The sequence below is a fragment of the Bubalus kerabau genome, chromosome 1, assembly GCF_029407905.1.
Source record: "Bubalus kerabau isolate K-KA32 ecotype Philippines breed swamp buffalo chromosome 1, PCC_UOA_SB_1v2, whole genome shotgun sequence".
Lineage (NCBI taxonomy): Eukaryota > Metazoa > Chordata > Mammalia > Artiodactyla > Bovidae > Bubalus > Bubalus kerabau.
In genome coordinates this window covers 171,553,994-171,580,892 of record NC_073624.1, presented here as the reverse complement: position 1 = coordinate 171,580,892, position 26,899 = coordinate 171,553,994, and the positions used below count along the sequence as shown (strand labels likewise).

The 26,899-nt window shown below is 50.5% G+C and overlaps 1 protein-coding gene across 1 annotated transcript in view; it reads right to left on the bottom strand.

The window, feature by feature from the left end:
* Positions 1-26,899, bottom strand: part of ADAMTS2 (ADAM metallopeptidase with thrombospondin type 1 motif 2) — a 248,750-nt gene that overhangs the window by 155,884 nt on the left and 65,967 nt on the right. The window contains exon 3 of the mRNA XM_055539330.1: positions 12,785-12,944. Coding sequence (XP_055395305.1) covers positions 12,785-12,944 — 160 coding nt within the window. The remainder of the gene's footprint in view (positions 1-12,784; positions 12,945-26,899) is intronic.

Here is a 26,899-nt window from a genome sequence, read left to right as displayed (position 1 = left end):
AGCAACAGCTCCTCTTCTCCACCAGGGCCAGCCTGCCCAGGCCACAGTCTCTCCAGCCTCATGGCAGCAGCCTCTCCTGGCTCCCTGCCTCTTCCCCTCTCACCCACCTCCACAGTAACTAGGCCATACTGCTTCTCTACTTACAGCAGAGCAAACCACCCTCCCTCCAACCCCCACACCAAGACAGCCCGCCATGATCTGCCCCCTCAGACCCTCAGTCTCCACTGGTCCTTCCTGCTGGACCCCCAGACAGGCCAAAACCACTCCCCTGAGGACACTCGCCCCTGCTCCCCCGGCCCCTCCTTTCCTAGTGAACTGCAATCCACATCCAGATCTCAACGCCAGCCTCCAATTCCTGTGTGCTGACTGTGTGGCGTCTCCCACTGTTCCTGTGTAGGCATCCTGCCTGTTCACCGTGTATGGCACACGTGTATCACATGTATGACCCTGGGCTTGGGGGTGCTGTGTCTGTCTGCTTCCCAAGGTTCCAGAGCCCAGCCAGTGCCCAGCCCTGTGCAGGCCGTAAGTAAATTTATCAGCTGAATGAATTGAACAAATGAGTGCCTGGGATATGGTTTCCACAGGGCACATGCTGAAAGACAGCAGCACAGTCTCTGAATGGTCACCAGGGTGTGCTGGGCCCAGCGAGGCGGCCTCCCCTGGTTCCTGGGCACTGCGGCCAGCTCCATCTCCCCACTGCCGCCTCCCCCTGGTCCCTGGGCACTGCGGCCAGCCCCATCTCCCCACTGCTACAGTGAGGGAACACCACTCAACATCCCAGGAGCCCGAGGCCCCAGCAAGGCCCCACCTGCACAGAAACCCAAAGCCAGGGGTATCAACAAAAGTGGGCTTCCTTCAGCGATGAGCCCTCAAAAGTCTGCCAAGGACAGCAGCGTCCTCAGGAATGAGGGACGTGTGGCCAGGCCTCCGTCAACAAGTTCATGGATACTGAAGTACCAGCTACATGCCAGACGCTCCCCCCAGTGCTGGGGGTTTCCCAGCAAGCCAGAGATTCTCCCCACAGCCGCTATACTAAATGACCTGAGACACCCCCTCACTCACCCTCTCCGTGCCTCAGTTTCTGCATCCTGTAGGCCGAGCCTCAGCGCTAGGAAAGCCCCAGGTGTCCCAAAGATGGCCAGCCTTCAGGCGGGGCCCGGGAAGCTCCTCCCTGCCCAGGCAGGAGTGAACGGCCTGGCTTCAGCTGTGGCTCTACCACTCATGAGCTGTGACGGTCAGTGCCTCAGTTTCCTCATCTACAAAGTGAGCATAATGACAACAGCAACCAAGCTCACGGAGTCATTACAGGAATCCACGAGCTGACGCGTCTGCACGCTCCGGGGACCCCTGCCACAGGGAGCCCCACCGGCACGATGCTCTCCTCTGCCCCGGACTCTCAGCCGGCAGTGCCCCAGGGCCCTGTTCTCTGCCTGCCCCCGGGGCCGCCGTGCAGATTAAATAACACACAGATGCAAGCACCTATCCTCACACAGGCCCTCAATGAAGGCACACATCTCCAGACCACCAACCAGCTCAGAGGGAAGGAAAAGAATCACCCACAGGCTGGGCTACAGAAAAACGGGCTTTTGTGCAACAAAAACTAACGTAACGAAAAGGTAAAGGGAACTACAGCCTGGGGAAAAGGCCTGTATCAACCATGACAGAAAGTCGATATCTAAAGTAGATAAAGGGCTTATCCCAATATAAAAGACCCCAGGAGATGAACGGGCAAAGGACTTAAACAGGTAGGGGAGACATACAAAGTAATCAAACTCAGGGAGATCATTCGTCCTTGCCGACCATCAAAGCCGCACAAATTAAAGCAGAAAGCAGCACTGCTTCCCTGTGAAGCGAAGTGAAAGTGTTAGTCACTCAGTCATATCTGACTCTTTGTGACCCCATAGACTACAGCCCACCAGGCTCCTCTGTCCATGGAATTCTCCAAGAAAGAATACTGGAGTGGGTTCCATTCCCTTCTCCAGGGGATCTTCCTGACCCAGCGATCGAACCCAGGTCTCCTGCATTGCAGGCAGATTCTTTACCAGCTGAGCCACAAGGGAAGCCCAAGAATACAAGGGTGGGTAGCCTATCCCTTCTCCAGGAGATCTTCCCAACCCAGTGATCAAACCCAGGTCTCCAGCATAGTAGGCAGGTTCTTTACCAGCTGAGCCACAAAGGAAGCCCAAGAATACTAGAATGGGTAGCCTATTCCTTCTCCAGTGAATATTCCCCACCTAGCGATCAAACCCAGGTCTCCCGCATTGCAGGCGGATTCTTTACCAGCTGAGCCACCAGGGATCAGCAAAAGATCCACCAGCAAAGCCCTTGTGCTGGGGAGGACATGGTGACTCTGGGAGCCGAGGTGGGAAAGCAGCCTGGCTGTGCCCAGGACCGTGTATCTGTTGCCCTTGGATCCCATAATTATTCTGGTCACGTAGCAAGTTTTCCCTGCTTAGAGCCAGGGCTCGAGGGGATCCAGGCCATCATGCCTTTCGGGGTTGGCAACATATACCTGTTCATAGGAGAAGAACTGAGGCCAGGAGGTCCCCAAGTCAAATTCCAAGAGAGGTTGCACAAAGGGCAGGGTCATTACCACCATCCCGGCTGTGTGAGCAGCCGGCCAGCACTGCCTCCAGCCCGGCTGGGTGGACAGCAGACCTTGGCCTGGAGGGCCTGAGAAGCAGGCGCACACAGTCCATCACACACACTGGCATCAGCTTCCATGCACCCCTGCGTGGGGCCCCCTCCGAAGCAGCAGGCGTGGAAGGAGGACCTAATTCACCACAAAGGCCAGGACACACACACGTCCGAGGGTCTCTGGACTTTACACTATGCTCAGCTACCCCATCCTGCAGAGCAGGGCCTCTGATGCCCAGGGCAAGAGGATCCACGAGCACACTCCAGAACCTGTCCATCTGTGGGGTCAAGTCTGGGGTCCCTGTCCCCCACCGCCAGAGTCTGGAAGCCAAGTGGGCTTGGCCTCTGGCCAGCACTGTCCCCTCTGGAAAGTCCCTTCCTCTGAGCCAGGGGAGGGAGGAACAGTGGGAGGGCCCAGCTCTGAGGTCTGAGGATTGGGCCCCAATTCTGCCTTCTGCACTGGGCCTGCCTCTCCCCGCCCCAGCCTCCCCACCCCAGGCTGCGCCACACCTATCCACCATCCTTCCAGGAGCTGCCCTTGATCCCTCACTCACACCCACATCCTGTGAGCCCTGCCTCCAAAAGCATCCTGTGCTCATCCACCAGGCCATCTCGCGCTGGCCATCAGGACCCCCCGGGGCCCCCTGGGTACAGCCCTCCCTGCAGCCACTCTCCCCACTGACAGTCCTCAAAGGCTTCCCACTGCCAGGAGAATAAGACCTCACCTCCTCCATGACTCAACCCCATCAGCCCTCCCCACCTCCCCGGGCCCTGCCCTTGCTCTCTCTCCATTACTCCCTCCCTCCAGGCATGTGGCCCTTTTTCTGCCCCTCAGCCACACAGGACTGACTCCAGTTTCAGGAACGGGAGCAGTCTCCTGGGCCAGGCCCTCACACCAGCCGAGTGTGTCTTTTGTCTCTGACCCAGAGACCCTCCCCCAACTCAGTTTACCCTTTCCTGGGTTTTGCTTTGCTCACAGCTTTATCCCCCTCCGCAGCAGTGCGCAGGGTGCCTGTTCTTAGCCTCAGCGTTCCATCCAGCAGTCCCACCATTGTTTGTGGTCTTCCCCCAGTGACTGGGAGCATCACTAGAAACCTGGCCCCTTCCAACCCAGACCAGACCTAGGCAGGCCCAGCTCCCAGGCCACCTCCTCCATTAGGACCTGGCCCCAGACTCCCCAAATCCTGTGCCATCCTGCAAGCTCTCACCTGAGCCTTGACTTCATCCCAAGTGTGCAACTTTGTCCTGCCTGCACATCCCTGGAAAGGAACACCAGCTGGACTCTGCCTCCAGATTCTCCCATGCGCTCTACTCACACTCTCAGAGGCCTTCCTAGCTCCAGGTCAAGGGGAAGCCCACACCCCAGGACTGAGCCCATGCCAGTGGAGCCAGGTCAAGAGCTCTGGGAGAAACATCCCAACTTGAGAATCCAGCCCAAGTTCCAAACACGTGTGCGCGGGAGTATGTATGCACAGCCGAGAGGGCCAGATGGAGGGGGAGACGCATAAAGGGGGAAGGAGAGACAGCCAGACACCAAGACTTCCGTCTAATTGCATGACCTTTTCCCAGCTCAGAGTTCCTTCAGTGCCAAGTGCACAGCACTGCTTGGTATTAATTTGAAAGAGAAATGGGTCAAGGAAAGTTGGAAATTTTTTTATAGAAAACACTTCAGGCTTGGAGCTGGCTGAAGTGTTTGTCAACCTGCAGAGAATTCTGAGAGGAAACAGGCCTTGGTCAGAGCCCTCCAGCTGGTACAGACTTGCAGAGTTTGGAACTCGGGCCCAATGAGCTTCTGGGCTATGCCTGGCCTCACTGCTTCTGGGGAAGGGCTCCTCTCCCCCCTGAGCTGTCTTTGCAGCCCGATCCCCTGATGCTGGGACCAGCACCTCTCCCCTGTCCTTGGACCCCTCTGCTTCGCCAAGAGGCCTCTGTCCAGGGGTTCATCGTGGGACACCTGTCCCTCTGTCCCCCATTACATATACAGCACGCAGAAAGCCCAGATCTCTTGCCAGCTGCCCCATGGGGTGTGAAGGGACCGTGTCGGGACTTTCGGGGCCCAGCCGCTCCCATCCCCGGCAGGCCAGCTGACACCTCTGAAGCACAAAGTGTCACAGACGTGTAAAGTGGCCACTGGAGACATCAAATCTCTCCCAGAAACATCCCGGTCTGCTTCACTAGAGGCCAGCAAAGAGCAAGTCTGCAGAGCCCATGGCTGATGTGATAGCCAGACACACCACTTTTGCTAATTTAATTCCAGATGCACCCAGAGCAGAGCACGACTTTGCTTCTGAGATGGTGTGTTACCTGGAAGCCAGGCATAGTCACCATGTGCCAACAGAAAGCTCTTTAGGGGACATTCACTACACAATCCAGGGGATAAAAAGAAGAGTATCAGTGAATTGGGTCTGTGGAAAAGAGTTCGTCAAAGATGGGGTGGCAAGGGCAGAGAGGACCTCAGGGCCCGAGACAGCCTATGATCTTAAGCATATGGAACAGCAAGCACAGAGTGGGCACCATAACAAGGGTGAGATGAGGATTAGTAGGCCCTGCCGACATTATACCCATTTTAGAGATGCAAAAACTGAGACATGATGGGGCTGGGAAGGCTGCCGAGGCAGGCACACTCAACCCCTAACCAAACTGCCTCTGGCCTCTGTGCTGGGAGCAGCTACTGATGTGCGGAGGTGGTTCCTCTAAGAACTGTCCCCTGCACCCCAGGCAGGCCAAGGCCCAGAGCACTATCCCTGGGTCACATTCGTCATCTGTTCACAGTGCTCCAGCCAAGATCCAGGTCCTTCCTGGACCACGCTCACCCAGCCAGCACCACCCCTGAACCAGATTGCATATGAATGTGGGAGAAGAGAGGAAGCAGGGAGGGTAGACCTTAGACACAGGAGAGGAGCTCAGTGCGTGGGCTGTCTGCACCCACCAAGCCAAGTACCGTCACAGACTGCATCTGTGGAGTCTGAGAGGAGGGGGCACGCCGGGCAAGCCTCCACTGCAGGAGGAGATGGCTGCAGGCACCACCTCTGCCCTCACAGCCCACGGGGCAGAGCCCCCCAGCTGCAGAACCCAGTCACAAAGACCCCAGCTCAGCCGCCAGCTCTGCAGCAGTCTCCTCAGTCTGACCCCAGATCGCAGCAGGCCTCAGCTGACCCAGCACAGCTCCCGCCCACCTCCCCAGTGTGTGGCCACGTCAGCACACTGGCATCTCCAGCGGCCGTCCAGGGGGCTGACCGCAGAGCAGCGGGAGCACCACGGCCTCTGCCAAGGATACACTCAGCCCTGAAACACGCCTCCCGGAGTCGGGCCAACTGCTTCGGGTTTCACAATCAGGACTTCTCTTGGGGTTCCCTCTGGCCCCCAGGCCATAGGCACAGCCCAGGGTAGAATGAAGAGGAAGAACCGAGAAGGCCCTGGGCATAAAGCACTAAGGTGCCCAGACTTTCAGCTGCAATACAGTGAGCTGGCAAGAGCCAGCTGGGCAGGGCATGGGCCAAGTCCAGGAGCAGAGCCCTTGAGTCACCAGCCTGAAAGCGCCGGGCCAGGCCCCAGGCTCCCACCAGTGGCACAGAGAGGGGCTCTGGCACCTGGACTCTGGCCAGGTCTGGGGCTCAGGGTGCAAAACCTGCCTCTCTTGACCTCTCTTCCATTTCTGCTAGGACCTCAGCCTTTAACATTCTGATACTATGTGGCTGAACCACGGCCCCCAGGATGTCCCATCCTAACCCCCAGAACCTGTGAGGATAGCCTCATATGGCTAAAGAGACTTAGCAGACGTGATTTAGCTAGAGACCTTAAAATGAGAAAATTCTCCTGGAGTAGCCCAGTGAGCCCAATGTAATCACAAGTGTCTTTATAAGAGGGAGAAACTTACTACAGATAAGAGAGAAGTCACTGTGACCGCAGAGCAGAGGCTGGAGTGATGCAGCCACAAGCCAAGGAATGCTGGCATCCCCCAGAAGCTGGGAGAGGCAAGGGATGGATTCCTCTCTCGAGGCCCCAGAGGAAACCAGCCCTGCTGACTCCTTAACGTTAGCTCCTTGAGATTCATTTTGGACTCCTGACTTCCAGAAGAGCATAAGCCACTGACTTTGTGGTAACTTGTTACAGTGGCAATAGGAGATAAACCACGACAGAGCAGAAAGCTTCCCCAAACGGGCTTCCAGCAAGTTAGTGCCCCCTCCACATCCCCTACCCCATCACCGCATTACTCACCCCTCCCCCCTCCACCAGGCCTCATTCTTGACTGAGCCCTCTCTCTTATGACTCACACCCACTGAATCACCAAGGTAAGCCTGACCATCTACCTGGCACCAAGTGGAGCCTTGCCCACTTTCCACTAGTGTCCTGTCCTGACGGCTACACACACTCCCTGCAGCACTGCTCTAGGCTCCCTGCCTCCAGCCTGGACCAGAGCAGCTGGTTACAACACAAGACTGTCAGTCCCCTTCCCTGCTGGGGCAGCCCCTGTGAGCACTCAGCATCAGCTCCAGCCCTCTGCTTCCTGGCCCTGAGCGCCCATCATGAACTGCGCTCTTGGTACCTTAGCCGTCTGGAAAACTCTCTGGCTCAGGGAAGTGGGGCGGAGACATGCAGCAGGTCAGGAGGGGAAAAAGGGCTGCTGGAGACTGTGCAGGCAGGCCACGCTCGGCCACGTGGAGAAGCCACGCAGGGCTGGCACCCTGTTCTCACTCACCTCACAGGCTTTCCTTGGCAGCAGCAGGGCACAGCATTCCCGAGGGCACCCTGCCTCCTCTGCCCGCCAGGGAGGATGGTGCAGCCTGACAGCAGCGGGCAGAGGCTTGGCACAAGCTGTTTCCGAGAGGGAGGCAGCCAAGGTCACAGGCACTGAGCTGTCTGCTTTCTCTGCCTTCAGCCCAGGGCCAGGTGTAAGACAGGGTGGGAGACTCTGCAGCCCAGTAGCAGCTCAGCAGGAGCGCACAGCCTCCCCTTGTCCCAAGGCCATGCCCAGGGACTGCAGGAAGCCCATGGAGGAGGACACAGGACATTTCCACCTCCACGTCTCTGAAAACACAGGTGGTCAATAGGGGCCGTTGTTTTATTTGGCCCATATGGTGCTTTTCAGAAATCTGAAGCAACAATTTAAAATCAGGAGAGTTCACATCAAAGTTCTGATGTCTGGATTCTCTTAACAGCAAAAACAATGGCTGCCCCGGGCCCACACTCCCACCAGGTCTTGGTCAGGGGAGCTGAGGACAGGCTGCCCTATGGACAACGTCTATTGTCTGTCCTGTGCCCACGGTGAGGCCAGGGCCAAATGCCACGTGTCACTGCTGTATCCATTTCAGCAGAGACTTTCATGTTTGTATCAAAAGAAGGAAAATTAAAACCGGGCCAAGGGTGGGTGTAATTTGTTTTCTTGCCCTCTGCCGCTCTCCTCACTGGCATTGCCTGTCGGGCCCTGCAGGTCTCTGAGTTTGCAGCCCTTGTCTTGAGATAGCAGGACTTGTTGCGAATGTGCCCGACAGAGTGAGACCACTTGCTCAGTGTGTGACCCAAGGACCTTTCCCACTCAGTGGCGACCTTCCCAGGGTCCCAAGTTCAGCCCTTCTTGGTGCAACCAGTAAGGCTATTATCTCAGTACACTTGGTCTTAGGGTCAGACCACGGTCTGGCTGAGACTGCATTAGGGTCCAGCAGATGCAGAAGAGGGGCGTGGGTCCTGCTGGGCTGTGCCTGAACATCATCACCTGAGAAGGAGTGAAGTCTGCCTGCAGGGTTACTCCTCCACAGATGTGCAGCCCCAGTCCCTGCACAGTCAGCCTTGTAAGGGAGGCTCACTCACGTCCTGTAGGACTGATGCTGAAGCTGAAGCTCCAGTACTTTGACACTTGATGTGAAGAGCTGAATCAATGGAAGAGACCCTGATACTGGGAAAGACTGAGGGCAAGAGGAGAAGGGTGCAATAGAAGATGAGAGGGTTGCATGGCATCACTGACTCAATGGACATGAATTTGAGCAAACTCCAGGAGAGAGTGAAGGATAGGGAAGCCTGAGTTGCAAGAGTCAGACATCACTCAGCAACTAAACAACAACAAATAGATTGAATGGTGGTCCCCAAAGATACCAGGTCCTAATCACCAGAACCTGGGAGTATTATATAACCAAAAAAGGGCTCCATAGATATGATAAAAGTATGGATCTCGACAGGTGGAGATCATCCTGGATTATCAAGGTGAATCCCAAATGCAATCACATGCACCCTTAAAAGAGGGAGGCTGACATCACTTAGAAGCAGAGGAGGCACTGTGACCATGAGAGCAGAGGCTGGAGTGATGCAGCCACAAGCCAAGCCAAGGAATGCCGGCAGTCCCCAGAAGCTGGGAGAGGCAAGGAACAGACTGCTGCTAGAGCCTCGGGAAGGAACACAGTCCTGCCAACACACTGACTTCAGCTCAGAGACACTGACTCCAGAATTCTGCCCTCCCAGAAAAGGGAAAAGAATGAGAGAATTAACTGCTGTTTTAAGCCACCCAGGTGATGGTAACCAGCAGCCTGAGATTTGGGGCATGACATGCCAGGATCAGACAGATGAGCTCTGAGCAGGGCTTCCAGGCTGGGCTGGGGCTCCCCATTCCCCATACCCACTGGCCCTGGCTACTCCTCAGCAACCTAGGGTACACAGATGGCAGCTAGGGCAGTGCTCAGACAGGGCCTAGAACATGGGCTCTGTCCATGCTTGTGTGTAAATGCAAACACACATGCGTGCACACATGTGCAAACACCAGAGAAGCCAACATTACACAGCACACCTCCCAACATACTGCCCTGGGCACAAGTCTGGCCCTGAGGAAGACTGAGAAAGGGACTTGGGGTGCTGGAGAAAGGTCTAGCCCAGAGGAGTCCTAGAGATGCCCAAACCTCCTCTCCCCAAAAGGCCACGATGGCACCCTGGCCTTGGAGCACTGCCTTTCTGGCCCGGACAGGCTCCCAGGCCCAGCAGAGCCCAGCAGAGACACTTCTGCAACATCTGTGAGGCCAATGAGGGGGAAAGTCGCCCTGGTCTCCTTCAGTCCCTTGCCCACCCTCGTGCCCTCCTCCAGGGTCTGAAGGTGTGGGCTAAGCTGCCCAGGGCAACATCCAACCCTGGCCTGAGTCCTGGAAGACAAGCCCAAACCTTCATTTTCCATCCATTTCCCTGGGCAGTCAGCAACCCAGTAGCTAACCTCAGATGACACGGACTTGGTGACAAGGATGCTCCGAGGCTCTGAGAGCCCCTGAGACCACCCCCAGGAAGTCCACTGGCTGCTCAGGAAGCCAGGGCAATGACACTGTGTCTCAATGCCCTGGAAGAGCTGTATATAAGACCCCCAACAAACCCCTTACCCCAGCCACACCAACCCCCACAGGCAGCCTCACCCATAACCACACCACCCTCCACAGGCACCCCCACTCCAACTCGTACACTGGCAGATGCTAATCTCCCAGACCAGGAGGTTCAGGACAGGTGTCTCCGCTTCCCCTTTCTCAGAGGACCCCTTGTCCTTGATAAATGGCCAGGGTATTTCAAACATGCTTACAGAAGTTGCCTCGTGGGGGCAGGAGGGAGCTTCCAGTTAGTACCTCCTGCCTTCTTTGATTGGAGCTGCACATCAGAATTCATGAGAAGAAAAGATCCCCTAGCTTATACACACACACACACACACACACACACACTGAAAGCCTCTGCACAGAGGCCCTGGTGTTCTGTGCCCAGGAGGTCACGTCCTCTTGCAGGAAAGAGCACGGACCAAACATGCTCAGACAAGGACATTGCTTTTACGTATCTACCAGCGGCCACTGTGGGCCCTGACAAGACTAGGGCCGATGGAGAGTGGGGCTCTCTGGAGTCACCGCAGGCCCTCAGACCAGCCACAGCAAAAAAGGGTGTCTGGGCCACCTCCAGCCAGTGAGTGGGCCTCAACCCTGGGCGCAGGGGAACAACCAGGCACATGCAGGGAGAAGAAATGTGCTCTCTGTGGACATCGTCTACATGGGGTCACGTGGACCCTGGGCAGGGACAACAAGGAAAGGGCGCTTGGTGCCAGACTCTAGCCTCTGGCTACCTTCAACCCACGGCCTTCAGCCTACACACCCACAGCCCTGGGCTGAGGTCCAGAGCTCAGTCTGGAGAGCCCCGCACCCCCAGCCCGTTTCAGTGCACCAGCGCCAGACCCGAGCAACTGGCCTTCCCTAGAATCTCCTAAGGTCAATGGTTTCTGGGCTTGTGCTGAGTTTGGAATCCCTTTCCTGTGTTCTGAGTTTAAGCGCTCACCAGAGATAGGTGGATGAGGTTAGGGAAAGGATTCCAGAGAAGAAGTCAGAAGGCCAGCAGAAGCCTGGGAAAGAAGGCCCTGCCAGGAAGGAGGGTGGCATGTTCGCAAGACAGCAGCACATGGATTTAGGGATCGGCAGCCTTACCCAGGCACCTGGCAGCCTCACTGTGCAGGCTCCGCCTCACCCAGCCTAAGTGCCAACCCAGGAAACCCCCTGAATCTTCCAGTAAAGGCCAGCCCAGAAGCACCGAAACCAAAGTGGCCAGCCCTCAGCTCTCTGAAGCACAGACATTTCTAATCACTCTGGACAGATGAGAAAGCAGAGGCCAGAGACCCAAACCTGCCCAAGGGCAGCCAGCCAGCAAGGAGCAACACCAGGGTCCTGATCCCTGATCTGAGGCACAGCGCCTGCCCCATTTCCACTCCTGCCCTCACCCAATGGGGTTACTCTCCATTCCTCCCCATGCAGAGAAGCCGAAGGGTAGGAAAGATAGGAGGGGCTGAAGCTGGGAAGGCCAGGAAGGCAGTACCTGGGGGACCCCCTCCACTGTTGGCAGACGGCTTGCAATTCATCATCTGGGAAGAAGGGGCAGCAAGTATTGATCGACTCTACAGAGCACTGGGCATCCTGATGGAACAATTCCTTTGCAAAAGTGTCTGATACCATTCCTTGAAATTAGAATGGTGCCCTGCCAGGCTGCACCCAATTTATCTGTCAGCTGGGAGCTCAGAGAGACCTAAATTAAATGAGGCGGGGCTGCCTGGGGGCAATGGGAGTGTCTTGGCTAATCACAGCACAGCTGGGCGGGCCCAGTGGGGCCTCCAGGGTTTCCTGTCAACATGCAGATGAGTTTAACTCAAGACCTGGGCCTCCAGCCTGCTGCCACCTGCGTGGCCATGACCGAGTGCAGCCAGGAATCTACAACTGGAAACTCAGGGCTGAGCCCAGCCTGCCTAAGCCAGGCCTAAGCGAGGCCTGCCAGGACCACAGCCAGAACCTAGCCTGGCCTCGCTGCAGCCAGGGACCTGAGACCCTGAGGACACTGGGGAGCTCTGGGCCAAAGGTCGCAGGTCTGGCCTCCCGGAGGGCTCTGAGGGGCTGTACCACCTGCCCAGCAGCTCCCTCCTTACTCCTGGGCACAAGAGAGCGGTTGGCTCTAAGTTGAAAAAGTTAAAACCACACAAGTGTGTGTGCAGGTCGCCAAGGCTGTACCTTTGGGCTCTCTGTGGAGGACTCCCCTTCCCCGCTGGCCCCCAGCTGCCTCCCAGAGGGAGCAGGATCCAACTGGGGCCAAGGAAACACTCAGGGCCTTTGTCCGTGAGCCGAGGCACAGGCTCCCAGACATGGGTACAGGACTCAGGCTCGGTCTGGGTCTTGCCTGCTCCCTGACACTAGGTAAGATCCTCAGGCAGCTTTTACTGCCTGCTCAGGACTTCCCAGGTGGAGTTAGTGGTAAAGATCCCACCTGCCAATGCAAAAGACATTACAGATGCAGGTTCAATCCCTGAGTCGGGAAGATCCCCTGGGAGGAAGGCATGGCAACCCACTCCAGTACTCTTGCCTAGAGAATCCCATGGACAGAGGAGCCTAGTGAGCTACAGTCCATAGGGTCACAAAGAGTCAAACACAACTGAAGTGACCTAGCACACACATGCTCACATGGAGGCCTCAGGCCTACAGGTTTATGGCCCAAATACACCCAAAGCAGAGGTCCCCAACTCAGCATTTTAGCACCCCCACTGTGCTATATGGTCAGCAAGGGTGGTCTCAGTCCAGGCCTGGGACCAGACCTACAGAAATGATGCCTGGATTCCCCCAGGGAAACATTCAAGGTCTACCGTGCAACCTCCCACCCGCAGCAGCCTTACCTGTGTCCAGGGCCTGTGGCCCCCCCAGAGGAGGGGGTCTGGAGGTGGTCGGTCGATGATACACCACGTGTACACGGCCCTGTTCAGCCTCCTTTGCCGCCAGACCTTTCTCCAGGGGCTCAATAAAGAATTCTTCCTCTTCCATACGGATCAGGCCAGCCTACAGGGCAAAGATGACATTGTTCAAATTCCCAGGTCACAGCAGACCAAGGAGGGGAAGGAGTGAGGAGGGCCCCAGAGAGCAGAACTTCTAACCTGGCTAAGCAGGACCCAGTGAACCCCAGCTAGGTGTGAGGCCTGAACCCCAGGCCAGGAAGGGCATGAACAGGTAGCTACAGAGGCCCCATCATGCCAGAGCTTCCACTTGCAGCCATGAAGGCCAGAGCCATTTGAGGGTGGTGAACCCTGTCTGAGGAAGGGATTCTTGCCTGGGTCATCCCCACCTTCCCCACCAGGAGCTCAAAGTCCAAGACAAAGGCCAAAACTCTCAGCCAGGGACTGAATCTGCCACAGGTATGTTCAGTTGGACACAAATAGTATTTTCAAAGTTCTGAAACCAACCCTCAAAATGATAAGATTTCATGTTTGAAATATGGAATTCCATCTTCCCTTGGAAAATGCAGGCTCTGACAACAGTGCATGGTGCCCAGCAGTGGACACCATGGATGGAGCACGCACTTCAGCCGCAGGCCACAGTCCCTACTGTATATCCTTTTATCCATGACAGCCAGCAGCCCAGACTCGGCAGCAACTGAACCGCTGCCTCCACCAAAACTAATTATGGCTCTTCCATGCTGTCAAGCCCTCAAAGGACCCCCGTCCCCATCAGGATTCAAGCCGTTCTACACGCTGGCATCCAAGGCTCTCAGCCTGCCACTGTCCTCTTTGCCCCCAGTTCACACACCTCACTGCTGCTGCTGCTGCTAAGTCGCTCCAGTCGTGTCCGACTCTGTGCGACCCCATAGACGGCAGCCCACCAGGCTTCCCCATCCCTGGGATTCTCCAGGCAAGAACACTGGAGTGGGTTGCCATTTGTTTCTCCAATGCATGAAAGTGAAAAGTGAAAGTGAAGTCGCTCAGTCGTGTCCGACTCTAGCGACCCCATGGACTGCAGCCTTCCAGGCTCCTCCGTCCATAGGATTTTCCAGGCAAGAGTACTGGAGTGGGGTGCCATTGCCTTCTCCGCACACACCGCACACCAGTCCCTAAAATGGTCCCATCCTTCCAATACAGCACACACCACCTGGCCTTCAAGCTCCTGAATCCACGGAGCCCTCAGCTTGGGAGGACCTGCTGCTTCCCCCACCCTTGGCCATCTGATAAACTCTAATTCTCCAAGGCTTGGCTCAGACCCCTCAAATGCCATCCCCCAACTGCAGGCACATGGCCCTGCCCTCCCCTTGAGGCCATCCCACCTTCACTGCCCCATTCAGCTCCCATACTTCTGATTCCATAAACCAGTTGTCACAGTAGGAGTCTCCACTGTGTCAAGCTGCAGATGTATTTTCTTTAGATCATATACTTACAAACTACTCATGGTTTGGAATTTTTTAAACCACGTGCTGCGATTCATGGGGTCACAAAGAGTCAGACATGACTGAGTGACTGAACTGAACTGAACTGAACTGACATGTAAAAAGATGGTACATAGTTAATATATACAACTCAGTAAGTTTGGGAATGAGTACACACTCACGAGGGCTTTCCTGGTGGCTCAGATGGTAAAGAATCTGCCTGCAATGCAGGAGACCCAGGTTTGGTCCCTGGGTTGGGAAGATCCATTGGAAAAGGAAATGCCAACCCACTCCAGTATTCTTGCCTGGAGAATTCCAGGGACAGAGGAATTCCCAACAGGCTACAGTCCATGGGTTTGCAAAGAGTCGCATATGACTAAGCAACTAACACTTTCATTTTGACTTTCATATACTCGTAAAACCATCACCACCATGAGGGTCATAAACATATCCATCGCCTCTCACAGTATCCCCCTACGCTTTTTATTGTTATCATTTTTTTTTTGCAATAAGAACACTATATGTAAAATCAACCGTCTTAGCAAATTTTAAGTATATTATAGACTATTTTTGATAGAGTACTGTTAGTTATAGGCACTGTGCTGTATAAAAGATTTCCAGTACCTACTTATCTTGCATACTGAAATTTTGTACTCTGACAATCACCTCCCATTTCCTCCTCCCTCCAGCCCCTGACAACCTGTGGTTATGAGTTTGGCTGTTCTTGATTCTACACATGAGTGAGATGTTACAGTATCTGTCTTTCTGTGTCTAGTTTGTTTCACTTAGCATAATATACTCCAGTTTCAGCCATTCTGTGCAAGTGGCAGGATTGCCTTCTTTATAAAAGCTGAATAAAAATATTTCCATTTCAACAGCTTCTGTAGAGTACGTTGTACATAAATGCCACACTTCTTTATCAATTTGTCATCCACAGATGGACACTTGGATTGTTCCCGTGTCCATGGTGAATAAAGCTGTAATGAACACAGGAGTACAGACACCTCTTCAATATCCTGTTTTTCTTTTCTTTGGGTACATTCCCAGAAGTGGGATGGCCGGTCACGTGGTAGTTATATTTTAATTTTTTGAGGAACCTCCATATTGTTTTCCATGGTGACTAAGCCAATTTCACTTTTTTGCATTCAGTTTTCCCAACACTGAGACACCATCTTTTCACATTGAAAGTTCTTGGCTCCCTTGCCAAATATAAATTGACTGTATATGCATAGGATTATTTCAGGGTTCTTGATTCTGATCCATTGGTCTATGTGTCTGGTTTTATGTCAGTTCCATACTGTTTTTATTACTAGAGCTTTATAATATGTTTTGAAATCAGGACATGTGAGGCCTCCAGCTTCATTCTGTCTCAAGGTATTTGACGTATTTTTGTGGTTCCATACAAATTTTAGGATTTTTTAATATTGGAATTTGGAATTTTGATAAGGGCTGCATTGAATCTATAAATAGTTTTGGACACTATGGACATTTTATAAATATTAACTCTTCTGACCCATGAACACAGTATACCTTTCCATTTATTTGTGTTTTCTTCAATATCTTTAATTAGTATCTTATAGTATTCAGTCCTGGAGAAGGCAATGGCACCCCACTCCAGCACTCTTGCCTGGAAAATCCCATGGACAGAGGAGCCTGGTGGGCTGCCTGTCCATGGGGTTGCTAAGAGTTGGACACAACTGAGCGACTTCACTGTCACTTTTCACTTTCACACACTGGAGAAGGAAATGGCAACCCACTCCAGCGTTCTTGCCTGGAGAATCCCAGGGACGGGGGAGCCTGGTGGGCTGCCGTCTGTGGGGTCGCACAGAGTCGTACACGACTGAAGTGACTTAGCAGCAGTAGCAGCAGCAGTACTCAGTCCATAGATCTTTCACTTCTTTGGGTAGATTTACCCCGAAGTGTTTTACAGTATCAGATGCTATTGAAGTGGAAATATTTTATTTCTTTGTCAGTTCACTATTGGTGATTTTTGTAGGTTGATTTTGGACCCTAAAACTTTACTGAACTTATTAATTAGTTCTAACAGTGTTTTTGATGGATTCTTTAGAATTTTCTATATACAAGATCATGTCATAAGGAAACAGATACAATTTTACTACGTCTTTCCTATTTGGATGCCTTTTGTTTCTTTTTCTTGCTCTGGCTAGAACTTCCAGTATTATTTTCAACAGGAGTTGTGAGAATAGGCACACTTGTCTTATTCATGATCTCAGAGAGAAAGCTTTCAACCTTTTACTATTGTGCATGATATTAGCAATGGGCTTGTCACATATGGTATTTATTATGTTGAGGTATGTTCCTTCTACACTTAATTTGTTTAGAGTTTTTATCATGAAAAAGGTTTAATTTTGTCAAATGCATATTCTGTGCACATTGAAATGATCATATTAATATAAATTTTATTTTTCACTCAATTAATGGTGGTATATTACATCTATTGATTTTCATATGTTGAATCAACCTTGCATCCTAGGGATGAATCTCACTTTGATCATGGTGTATAATCCTTTTAATGTGCTGTTGAATTTGGTTTGCTAATATTCTGTTAAGAATTTTTGCATCTATATTCATCGGGGGTATTGGCCTGTAGTTTTCTTTTCTTATAGGGTCCTCATCTGGCTTTGCTATCAGGATAATGTTGGCCTCACAAAAATGAATTTAGGAGTGCTCGCTCCTCTTTAAATTTTTGGAAGAGTCTGAGAAGGACTGACATTAATTCTTCAATAAATGTTTGGTAGAATTTACCTATGATGTCATGTAGTCCTGGGCTTTTCTTTGGAGATTTTTGATTACTGACTCAATCTCCTTACTCATTATTGGTCTATTGAGATTTCTATTTCTTCATGATTCAGTATTGGTAGGTTGTATAATTCTAGTAATTTCTTCATTTCTTCTAGGTTGCTCAATTTGTTGGTATATACTTATTCATGCTGCTACTGCTGCTGCTGCTAAGTCGCTTCAGTCATGTCCGACTCTGTGCGACCCCATAGACGGCAGCCCACCAGGCTCCCCCATCCCTGGGATTCTCCAGGCAAGAACACTGGAGTGGGTTGCCATTGCCTTCTCCAATACTTATTCATAGTAGTCTCTTATGGTCTTTCATATTTCTGTAATATCCAGTTGCAGTGTCTCCTCTTTCATGTATTATGAATCTTCTGTTTTTCTTGGTGAGTCTACCTAGAGGTTTATCCATTTTTTTTTTTAAGCCAACTCTTAGTTTTGTTTACCTTTTGCATTGTTTTTCTATTCTCTGTTTCACTTATTTCTGCTTTGATCCTTGTTATCTCTTTCCTTCCACTAACTCTGGGCTTAGTTTTTTCATATTTTCCTAGCTCCTTCAGGTATAAAGTTAGGTAGTTTATTTGAGATCTTTCTTTTTTATTGTATGCTTTTATTTATAATATTTATATTTATATTTATATATATTTATATTTATTTATATTTATATATATTTATAATATTTTTATAATATTTATATTATTTATAATATTTATAAATTTCAGAACTGCCTATATTATAAAATTTCAGAACATATATAAAATTTCAGAACTGCTTTTGCTATGCCACATAAGTTTGGTATGCTGTGTCTCCATTTTTCTTTGTTTCAAGATATTTTCTTTATTTCCCTTTGATTTTTCCATGGACCCTTTGGTTGTTCAGCAGTGTGTTAATTTCCATGAATTGTGAATTTTTCAGTTTTCCTCTTGTTGTTGATTTCTAGTTTCATACCACTGAGGTCAGAAAACTTACTTGGTATGTTTTCAGTCATTTGCTAAGACTTGTTTTTTGACATAATATATGACCTCTCTTTTGGAGAAGGCGATGGCACCCCACTCCAGTACTCTTGCCTGGAAAATCCCATGGACGGAGGAGCCTGGTAGGCTGCAGACCATGGGGTCACGAAGAGTCAGACATGACTGAGAGACTTTGCTTTCACTTTTCACTTTCATGCATTGGAGAAGGCAATGGCAACCCACTCCAGTGTTCTTGCCTGGAGAATCCCAGGGACGGGGGAGCCTGGTGGGCCGCCGTCTATGGGGTCGCACAGAGTCGGACACAACTGAAGCGACTTAGCAGCAGCAGCAGCAGCAGCAGCATGACCTCTTTTGGAAATTGTTGCATACAGGCTTGAGAAAAATGTGTATCCTGCTAATATTGGGTGGAAAGTCCTATGTCTGCTAGGTCCATCTGGCCTACAGTATAGCTTAAATCCAATGTTTTCTTATCAATTTTCTGACTGGATGATCTAAAGTCTCCCACTATTATTGTATTGTTGTCTATTTCTCCTTTCAGATCTATTACTATTTGATTGAAAATTTTAGGTTGGGTGCATATACATTTACAATTGTTATATTCTTATGCTGAATTTCCACTTGACCATTATATAAAGACTTTCTTCATTTCTTATTACAGTTTTTGACTTAGTCTGTTTTGTCTAATAAGTATAGCTTACCCTGTCCCTCTTTCGGTTTCCCTTTGCATAGACTATCTTTTCCCATTCCTTCACTTTGAGTTTATGTGTATCCTTAAAGCTAAAGTGAGTCTCTTGTTGGGAGCACATAGCTGTGTCTTGCTTTTGTTTGCTTGTTTTTTAATCTATTCAGTCATTCTGTCTTTTGATTTGAGAATTTAACCCACTTACATTAAAGTAATCATTGATAAGTAAGGACTTATCTAGTCAAGGCTATGGTTTTTCCAGTGGTCATGTTTGGATGTGAGAGTTGGACTGTGAAGAAAGCTGAGTACCGAAGAATTGATGCTTTTGAACTGTGGTGTTGGAGAAAACTCTTGAGAGTCCCTTGGACTGCAAGGAGATCCAACCAGTCCATTCTGAAGGAGATGAGCCCTGGGTGTTCATTGGTAGGACTGATGCTAAAGCTGAAACTCCAGTACTTTGGCCACCTCATGCGAAGAGTTGACTCATTGGAAAAGACTCTGATGCTGGGAGGAATTGTGGGGAGGAGGACAAGGGGACAACAGAGGATGAGATAGCTGGATGGCATCACCGACTCAATGGACATGAGTTTGGGTGAACTCCAGGAGTTGGTAATGGACAGGGAGGCCTGGCATACTGTGATTCATGGAGTCGCAAAGAGTTGGACACGACTGAGCGACTGAACTGAACTGAACTGAACTGAAGGACTTATCAAAGCCATCTTGTTAATTAATTTCTGACTTTTTTATAATTCCTTTCTTCCTCTCTTCCTGTCTTCTTTTGTGAATTGATGATTTTTTATAATGGCATACTTTGATTCTCTTCTCTTCAGTTTATGAATATGTTCATGTTGTGTGTATAAAGGTTTTTGTTTTGTGGTTACTGAGGCTTATTTGAAACATATTATAGATACAAGTGTTTATTTTAAGTTAATAATTTAATTTCAATTACATGCAAAAACTCTGTATTTTTATCCCTGACTTCCACATTTTATATTCTAACATTATAATTTACATCTTTTTATATTGTGTATCCACTAACAAAGTATTGTAGTTATAGCTATTTGTAATACTTCGATTCTTTAACCTGTATACTAGAGTTAAGTAGTTAACATACCACCATATTACAGAATTAAAGTATTCTGAATTTGACCATATATCTATCTTTACCAGTGTGTTATATACTTTCACATATTCATATTACTAATTAGTGACATTTTGTTTCAGCTTAGAGAACTCCTTTCAGCATTTCTCATAAGGCAGATCTAATAGTGATGAACTCTCTCAGCATTTGTTCGGGAAGGTCTTTTTCTTGCCTTCACTTCTGAAAGACAACTTTGCCAAGTAAAGCATTCTTCATGGGTAGTTTTTTTTTTTCCTTTCAGCACTTTGAACATATCATTCCACTCTCCTGACCTGCAAGGTTTTTGCTGAGAAGTCCACTGATGGCCTCACTGGGATTCTCTCATATGAGAGAAATTTTTTCTCTTGCTGTTTTTAAAAGTATCTCTTTGCCTTTGCCTTTATAAGTGTCTTAAAGAAGATCATTTTGGGGTGACTTAGTAGATGTCCTAAGTCATGAACTTAGATGTCCAAATCTCTTTCCAAGGTTTGAGAAGTTCTCAGCTATTGTTTATTAAAAGAATTTTAATAAACCTTCTACCACTTTCTCCCCCCTCTTCTTTTGGACACAGTAATGCATAGATTATTTCTCTTAATGAGTCCCATAAGTTTCCTCATTCTTTTCACTCTTTTTTCTCTTTGCTCTTCTGATTAGATCATTTCAAATGATCTGTCTTCTAGTTCACTGATTCTCTGTTTTGTGTTCTCTATTGAATTCTTCCATTTAGTCATCGTATTCTTCAGCTCCAAAATTTTGTTTGGTTCTTTATATGTTTTCTATTTCTTTGTTGAACTTTTCATTTTGTTCTTGCACTGTTTTCCTGATTTCATTAAGTTTTTTGTCTTGAGTTATCCTGTAGCTTTCAGATTATCTTTAGGACAATAACTTTGAATTTTTTATCATGCAATTCATGTATCTCATTTCTTTGGGGTCAGCTACTGAAAATTCACTGCATTCCTTTGAAGATGGGATGTTTACCCAATTCTTCAAAATCCTTGTGCCTTGCATAGCTTTCTTCACATTTCCAGATTTTATGGACTGACTTCAGTAAGAAAGACCTTCACCTGCGGTTGGTGGGGAGGGCACACTGGACCTAGTGGTGCAAAGCACCAGGTGTGGGGGACACTGGGTATGGCAGCTCTGGGTCCAGGGGACACTCGATACCTCATTGGCTCAGGCTGCTAGATCCATGACATCACCAACTGTGTGGTCCCTGGTGACGACTACTGCAGTGAGTCCATAAAGGCTGCAAGGACTCTTGGGGTCCTCAGTGTGGCCTGTGGGCTCAGCAGCTAGTTACCAGAGCTGGCAGTGGAGGTAGCCAGAACAAGCGGTATGCACATACTTAGCTTCAGGGGCCAGCTTCAGGGCCTGTGTAGTGGCAATGTCCACTTGTGGTTCATGACAAGGCTCAGGCCCAGCAGGAAGGACCAACTGCAGACACGCGAGAGCCCTGGCTGTTGATATGCACTCCTATGGCTGCAGGGTCTCACCATGGGGGCACACGACTGCACACGCAGTGGAGGCTGAGGATGGAAATCAAGTTGATGGCAAACATGTGCACAACTGGAGGCTAATCCTGAGCATATGCATACTGGTGGGGGTTAAACATGGTCTAGGCAGGTCGTTCAGTCACTAAGTCATTTCTTACTCTTTGCAACCCCATGGACTGCAGCATGCCAGGCTTCCCTGTCCTTCACTATCTCTCAGAGTTTACTCAAACTCATGTGCATGATACCATCCAACCATCTCTTCCTCCATCGCCCCCTTCTCCTCCTGCCCTCAATCTTTCCCAGCATCAGGATCTTCTCTAATGAGTCAGCTCTTTGCATCAGGTGGCCAAAATATTGGAGCTTCAGCTTCAGCATCAGTCCTTCCAATGAATATTCAGGGTTGATTTCCTTTAGGATTGACTGGTTTGATCTCCTTGCAGTCTTTGGAAGGGACTTTCAAGAGTCTTCCCCAGCACCACGGTTCGAACATTATCAATTATTTTGGAGCTCAGCCTTCTTTGTGGTGCAACTCTCACATCCGTACATGACTACTGGAAAAACCATAGCTTTGACTAGATGCACCTTTGCCGGCAAAGTGATGTCTCTGCTTTTGAATACACTATTTAGCTTTGTCATAGCTTTTCTTCCAAGGAGTAAGCGTCTTTTAATTTCATGGCTGCATTCACCATCTGCAGTGATTTGGAGTCCAAGAAAATGAAGTCTGTCACTGTTACCACTTTTTCTCCATCTGTTTGCTATGAAGTGATGGGACTGAATGCTATGATCTTACTTTTCTGAATGTTGAGTTTTAAGCCAGGTTTTTCACTCTCTTCTCTCACTCTCATTGAGAGGCTCTTTAGTGCCTCTTTGCTTTCTGCCATTAGAGTGGTATCATCCGCATATCTGAGATTGTTGATATTTCTCCTGGCAATCTTGATTCCAACTTGTGATTCATCCAGCCCTACATTTCACATGAGGTACTCCGCATAAAAAAGTTAAATAAGCAGGATGACAAAAATAAAGCCTTGGCATACTTCTTTCCCCGTTTTGAGCCAGTCTGTTGTTCCATGTCCTTATGTCCTGCACTTATGTAGCTGTAAAGGCCTGGGCCAGCTGCCCATCCTGTGTTGAGGGTGGGGAAGGGAAGGGTGGCAGCAGGAGGGCTCGGGTGCCTTGTGTCTGTGAATGCAATTACCCATAGAGCAAAGCCTCAGCAGTAAAATCTGCAGGAGGTCTGCAGCAGCCATGCTGGCCATTGGTTTCTTTAGCAGTGAAAGCTATTGGGCTCCTCTGCAGAGCAGGCCACTGACAAACACGGTCACTCCCACTACGCAGCTCATGGGAGCCCCTGTTCTTCTTCCCGGTGGTTTCTATTCGTCTCAGTTTTGCTGGTCTCCAGGTGAAACCAAAGTTGGTCCTTTGTGCATTACCCAAAGAAGCTAGGAAAGCCGATGGCTCACACCACTCCTTTTCCCAGTGAGGGAAACATTCTTGCTGGGGATGACAGGATGACACATGCAGAATGAAACCATCTTCCTTCTCTTCGTGAGCTGTTATTCTCAGGGGTTTTTTTGGGGGGGTTCCTCTGTGTTACTGAAGTTTTTAAGTGGACTCCAGAGCTCTCATAGGGCTGCTTCTGTTCATGGATAGCTGTTTAATTGTTCATCTTTGCTGAGGGATGGAGGTTGGGATCACCTAACACATCTACTTAGTGACTTCACTCAGGAGTTTTAAAAGCTTGAATTAGTTGCTCCAACTTAAGAATCAGAGGGTTCCACATAAATGGACAGATTTCAAGATTCTCTCAGAGCATCAGAAAGGCTGGCACTTCCTGTTTCCCATCAGCTTAGCCGGCAGTGGCCAGAGGTTCCCTCTAGGGTTCTCCCCTTGAGCCTCCAGAGGGAATACAGCCCTGCTAATAACTACTTTGGCCTCCAGACACAAGAGAAGATGTTTCTCTTGTCTTCAGTAATTTCCAGCAGCTGCAGGAAGCTAATACAGGGCCCCGGTGGGCAGAGGGGCGAGGTGGGTGGCCATTTTCTGAGGGCCACAGGATGGGGCGCAGGGGTTGCAGACCCCTAAGGACACACATTTGAGGCATGCTGCACTTCTGGAGAAGGGGTCTAGGGCAAACAGGAAGGGCAGGAAGAATGACAGCCAGACTGGGGCACCAAGATCACCCGTCTGTGGGAAGAGAGAGGAGAAGAGAGACCCATGGGAACCCTGCAGGCCCCCACACTCTGACTCATCCCTGAGTCCTAGGGCCCTTCCACATTTGGAGAGGGTGAGCAAATATCTGTGGGATAAGTGAGTAAGTGACCCCGGAACAGCAGGACATGTCTCTGAGAGGAAGACAGATGGCGGGGCGAGGATGCTACAGGCCATCCCCTTGTACTGGCCTGAGGTTAATACTGTTCACACCGGCAAACCTCTCTGTGTGCTGCCACGGACTCTTCCCATGTCTGCGGTTTGGGGGCGCACTGGTGTCTCGAGCCCGTCTCACTGATGGGACCCAAGGACACGTGGCAGGGTGGCAGTGGGTGAGTGGTCTGGGAGTTTGGTGTCCTGAGTTCCCAGCACCCTTTCTGTCTGACCAGGGGGCCTCAGCCCAGGTCTCGGAGCTCCTGGGCTTTCGATACACTTGCCTGTAAAGGAGGGAGGGTTGTCCCTCCCCTCACGTGGTTGCTGCAGGAACACAGGCAACCTAGGAGGCACTCAGAATCAGGGCACACAGGCAGTGCTCTGCAATCCAAGTGGTGTCATCTACCTGCTTGCTTTCCAAAGGAGAAAATGGAGACCGAGGGGCAGGAAGCTCTGCCAGGGACACACGAGGTCCAAGAATCAAACCCCAGACCCCAGATGGAATGAGTATCTCCTAGGTCGAGACCCAGGCCTATCCTGCCTTATTAAGGCATGGCATGAAGAAGATCCTCTGGAGTAGGAGTTGGCAACCCACTCCAGTGTTCTTGCCAGAAAAATCTCATGGACAGAGGAGCCTGGCGGGCTACAGTCCATAGGGTCACGAGGAGCAGACCCCACTGAGCCTGCATGCATGAACTGGGGCTTCGGGGTCCAGCAGGGCAGCCCCCTCTTCTGGAGGGAAACTTGCACCCCAGAGGCAGAGCCACCCGTGCCACAGGCCCCACTTCCTGGGGTCATTCTGGAGGGACCCAGTGTGACAGTGACCCAGAACCTAGTCTGATGAGGAGCCAGTCTTCTCTGGCTTGAGAGACTCCAGGACTCTTTGGGGTCCCCCTGTCCACGGGGATCGGGTTCTCTTCCCTGGCCAGACTTTTCTGGTTAAAGGTCATGGGGCTGATGAACGGGCACTGGATCTGTTCGATGCTGACCTCCACCTTGCTGTTATCAGAAGCCAGGGTCCAAGGTGGCTAAGCTGCCTGGCAGGGACCCTCCAGAGTGCCATCTGAAGGGCACTGTAGTGCTCTGAGAGAAATCTGAAGTATGGTGCCAGTTTACTCAAGCGTCCTCATGCAACCAGAGACTTCTAAACTGACAGTTCTCTCATGGAGAGGTTACAGCCCTCACCAGCATCAGCCCATCCCTGAGAAGTACTGAGGAACAAACACTGGGGTCACACTGATGTATAAGCTGGGCCTGCCCCAAGAGCAACAGCTGACCACTCCGAGACCGGCGGATGACCACCGAGCCCAGCGGCTGATCGCCCTCGAGACCACCAGCTAAAGTGCTGCTTGGTAAGGCACTCCCCACAAGGAGAGTGGGATCCTTTTCATTGCCTTCTTCTCAGGCATTTTAGTATGCATGCCGGGAATAATCTGTCTGAAAAACTGCAAAGGAAAATCGACAAAAGAACAAGGTACAGAACGTGGGGTACATTTTGCTGAGTCTTCTCCAGGACTTTGATTTTTTTTTCTGCTGCCAGTGGCAAATATATCTGGGTTTACATGTAATTTTTATTAATAAGAATCAATTTCCTCTCCCCACTTAATAAATATTGAAGAAGTCTCTGAAGCACGCTGATGTGAAGGGCATTCAATCAGGAGCCTGCCCATGTCTGTCCAGCCTGATGTTATGTGGAGGGGCTGGCTCTCACCGGAAATCCACTCTGCTCCTGAATGTGGTGGCTGTCGGCCTAACCTGGCCAGGAGGCAGGCTCACGGGAGGACCCTGTCCCTGACCCTCAGGGTCCACCACTGAGACCTGGCAGGTCTTTGGTCATCAAATCACTAGTTCTCAGATCCTGGTGAATTGTAAGATGCCTGCCCTTTTTTCCTCCTTTCTCTAGGCCTTGTTCCTTTGCTGTTTGGTTTTTCACAAGTATGGCTTGTGGCATGTTAGTTCCCCGACCAGGGATTGAGACTCAGCAACGAAAGTACCAAGTCCTCATAACTGGACCACCAGGGAATTTCCTGCTGTTTGGTTTTTGATGAAGTAGTGACTAGAAATGGAAACTAAAAGTTAAACATTTGTCAGAATGAAGAGGCTTGACACATAGCCTCCGTCACCTTGAACTCTAAGCACTAGAGACACTGACCGTCTCGGGGTCGCGGTCTCACAGGAAGGCCGGCGTATGCCCTGCTTCCCTGTGTGAGGCGCCCGGTCTGCGGCCCCCAGGGGCTCCCCCGGTGGAAGTCACGGGCCGCAACCCACGCAGATTCCCGTGCGTGCGGGGCAGGGGCCGGAGCTGCCACTCGGCCTTGTCACGCTTGCAACCCGCAGTGCCACGACCATCAGGTGTCTGTCAGGGCTGCGGTAGTGATGACCGAGAATAGAAAGAAAAACAGAAGCTGGTCCCAAAACAGAAGGATCCAGACTGTGACAGAGGGCAAGACAGCACGTGTCTGCAGCAGCTCACAGATGCCCCAAACTTGACTTTCCTCCGAAGCATACACGCCTGTGTGTAAACACACATGTCCATGTGCACACACACTCCTGCCACCGGAATCCCCCCCAGTGCTGGCATCTGATAAGCATGCATCTGTCCTCTCCCCTGCCTGTCAGCTCCTGCTCTGCCCCTTGCAGAGCATCACCTTCTGGAGGGGTCTGCCTGCGGATGCCCCAGGGGCAGAGCCCCTGCCTCCCCTGCTCTCTGCCTCACTTGGTGGACAAGTAGGCCTTCCCATGTGCCATCCAAATCCTCCTTCCTCTTGGGGAGCCATCCCTCCTGCTGGTGTATAATCTCTCTCCTTATAAACAATTAGAGAGGTGTTAAAGATCTGTGAGTATCAAACCGAGACTATCTTTGATTCAATCATCAAGTTTAAAATAGAACTGAAAAGGGAATAATTTTCTCACTATGAATTTCATGCTTTCTAAAATATGAAAGAGCTTTACTGGGCTGTAATTCATACATCATACAATTCATTCACTTACACCATACAACTCAACTACCACCACAATTTTAGAACATTTTCAACATATCCCCCAAAGGAAACCCTATACACATTTGCGGCCAGTCCCCATTTTCTCCCAGCCCCCTCATGGACCCTGCTGCCATGCATCGGCCCCTGGCAACCACTTAATCTACATTTATTTCTCTATGGATTTGCTT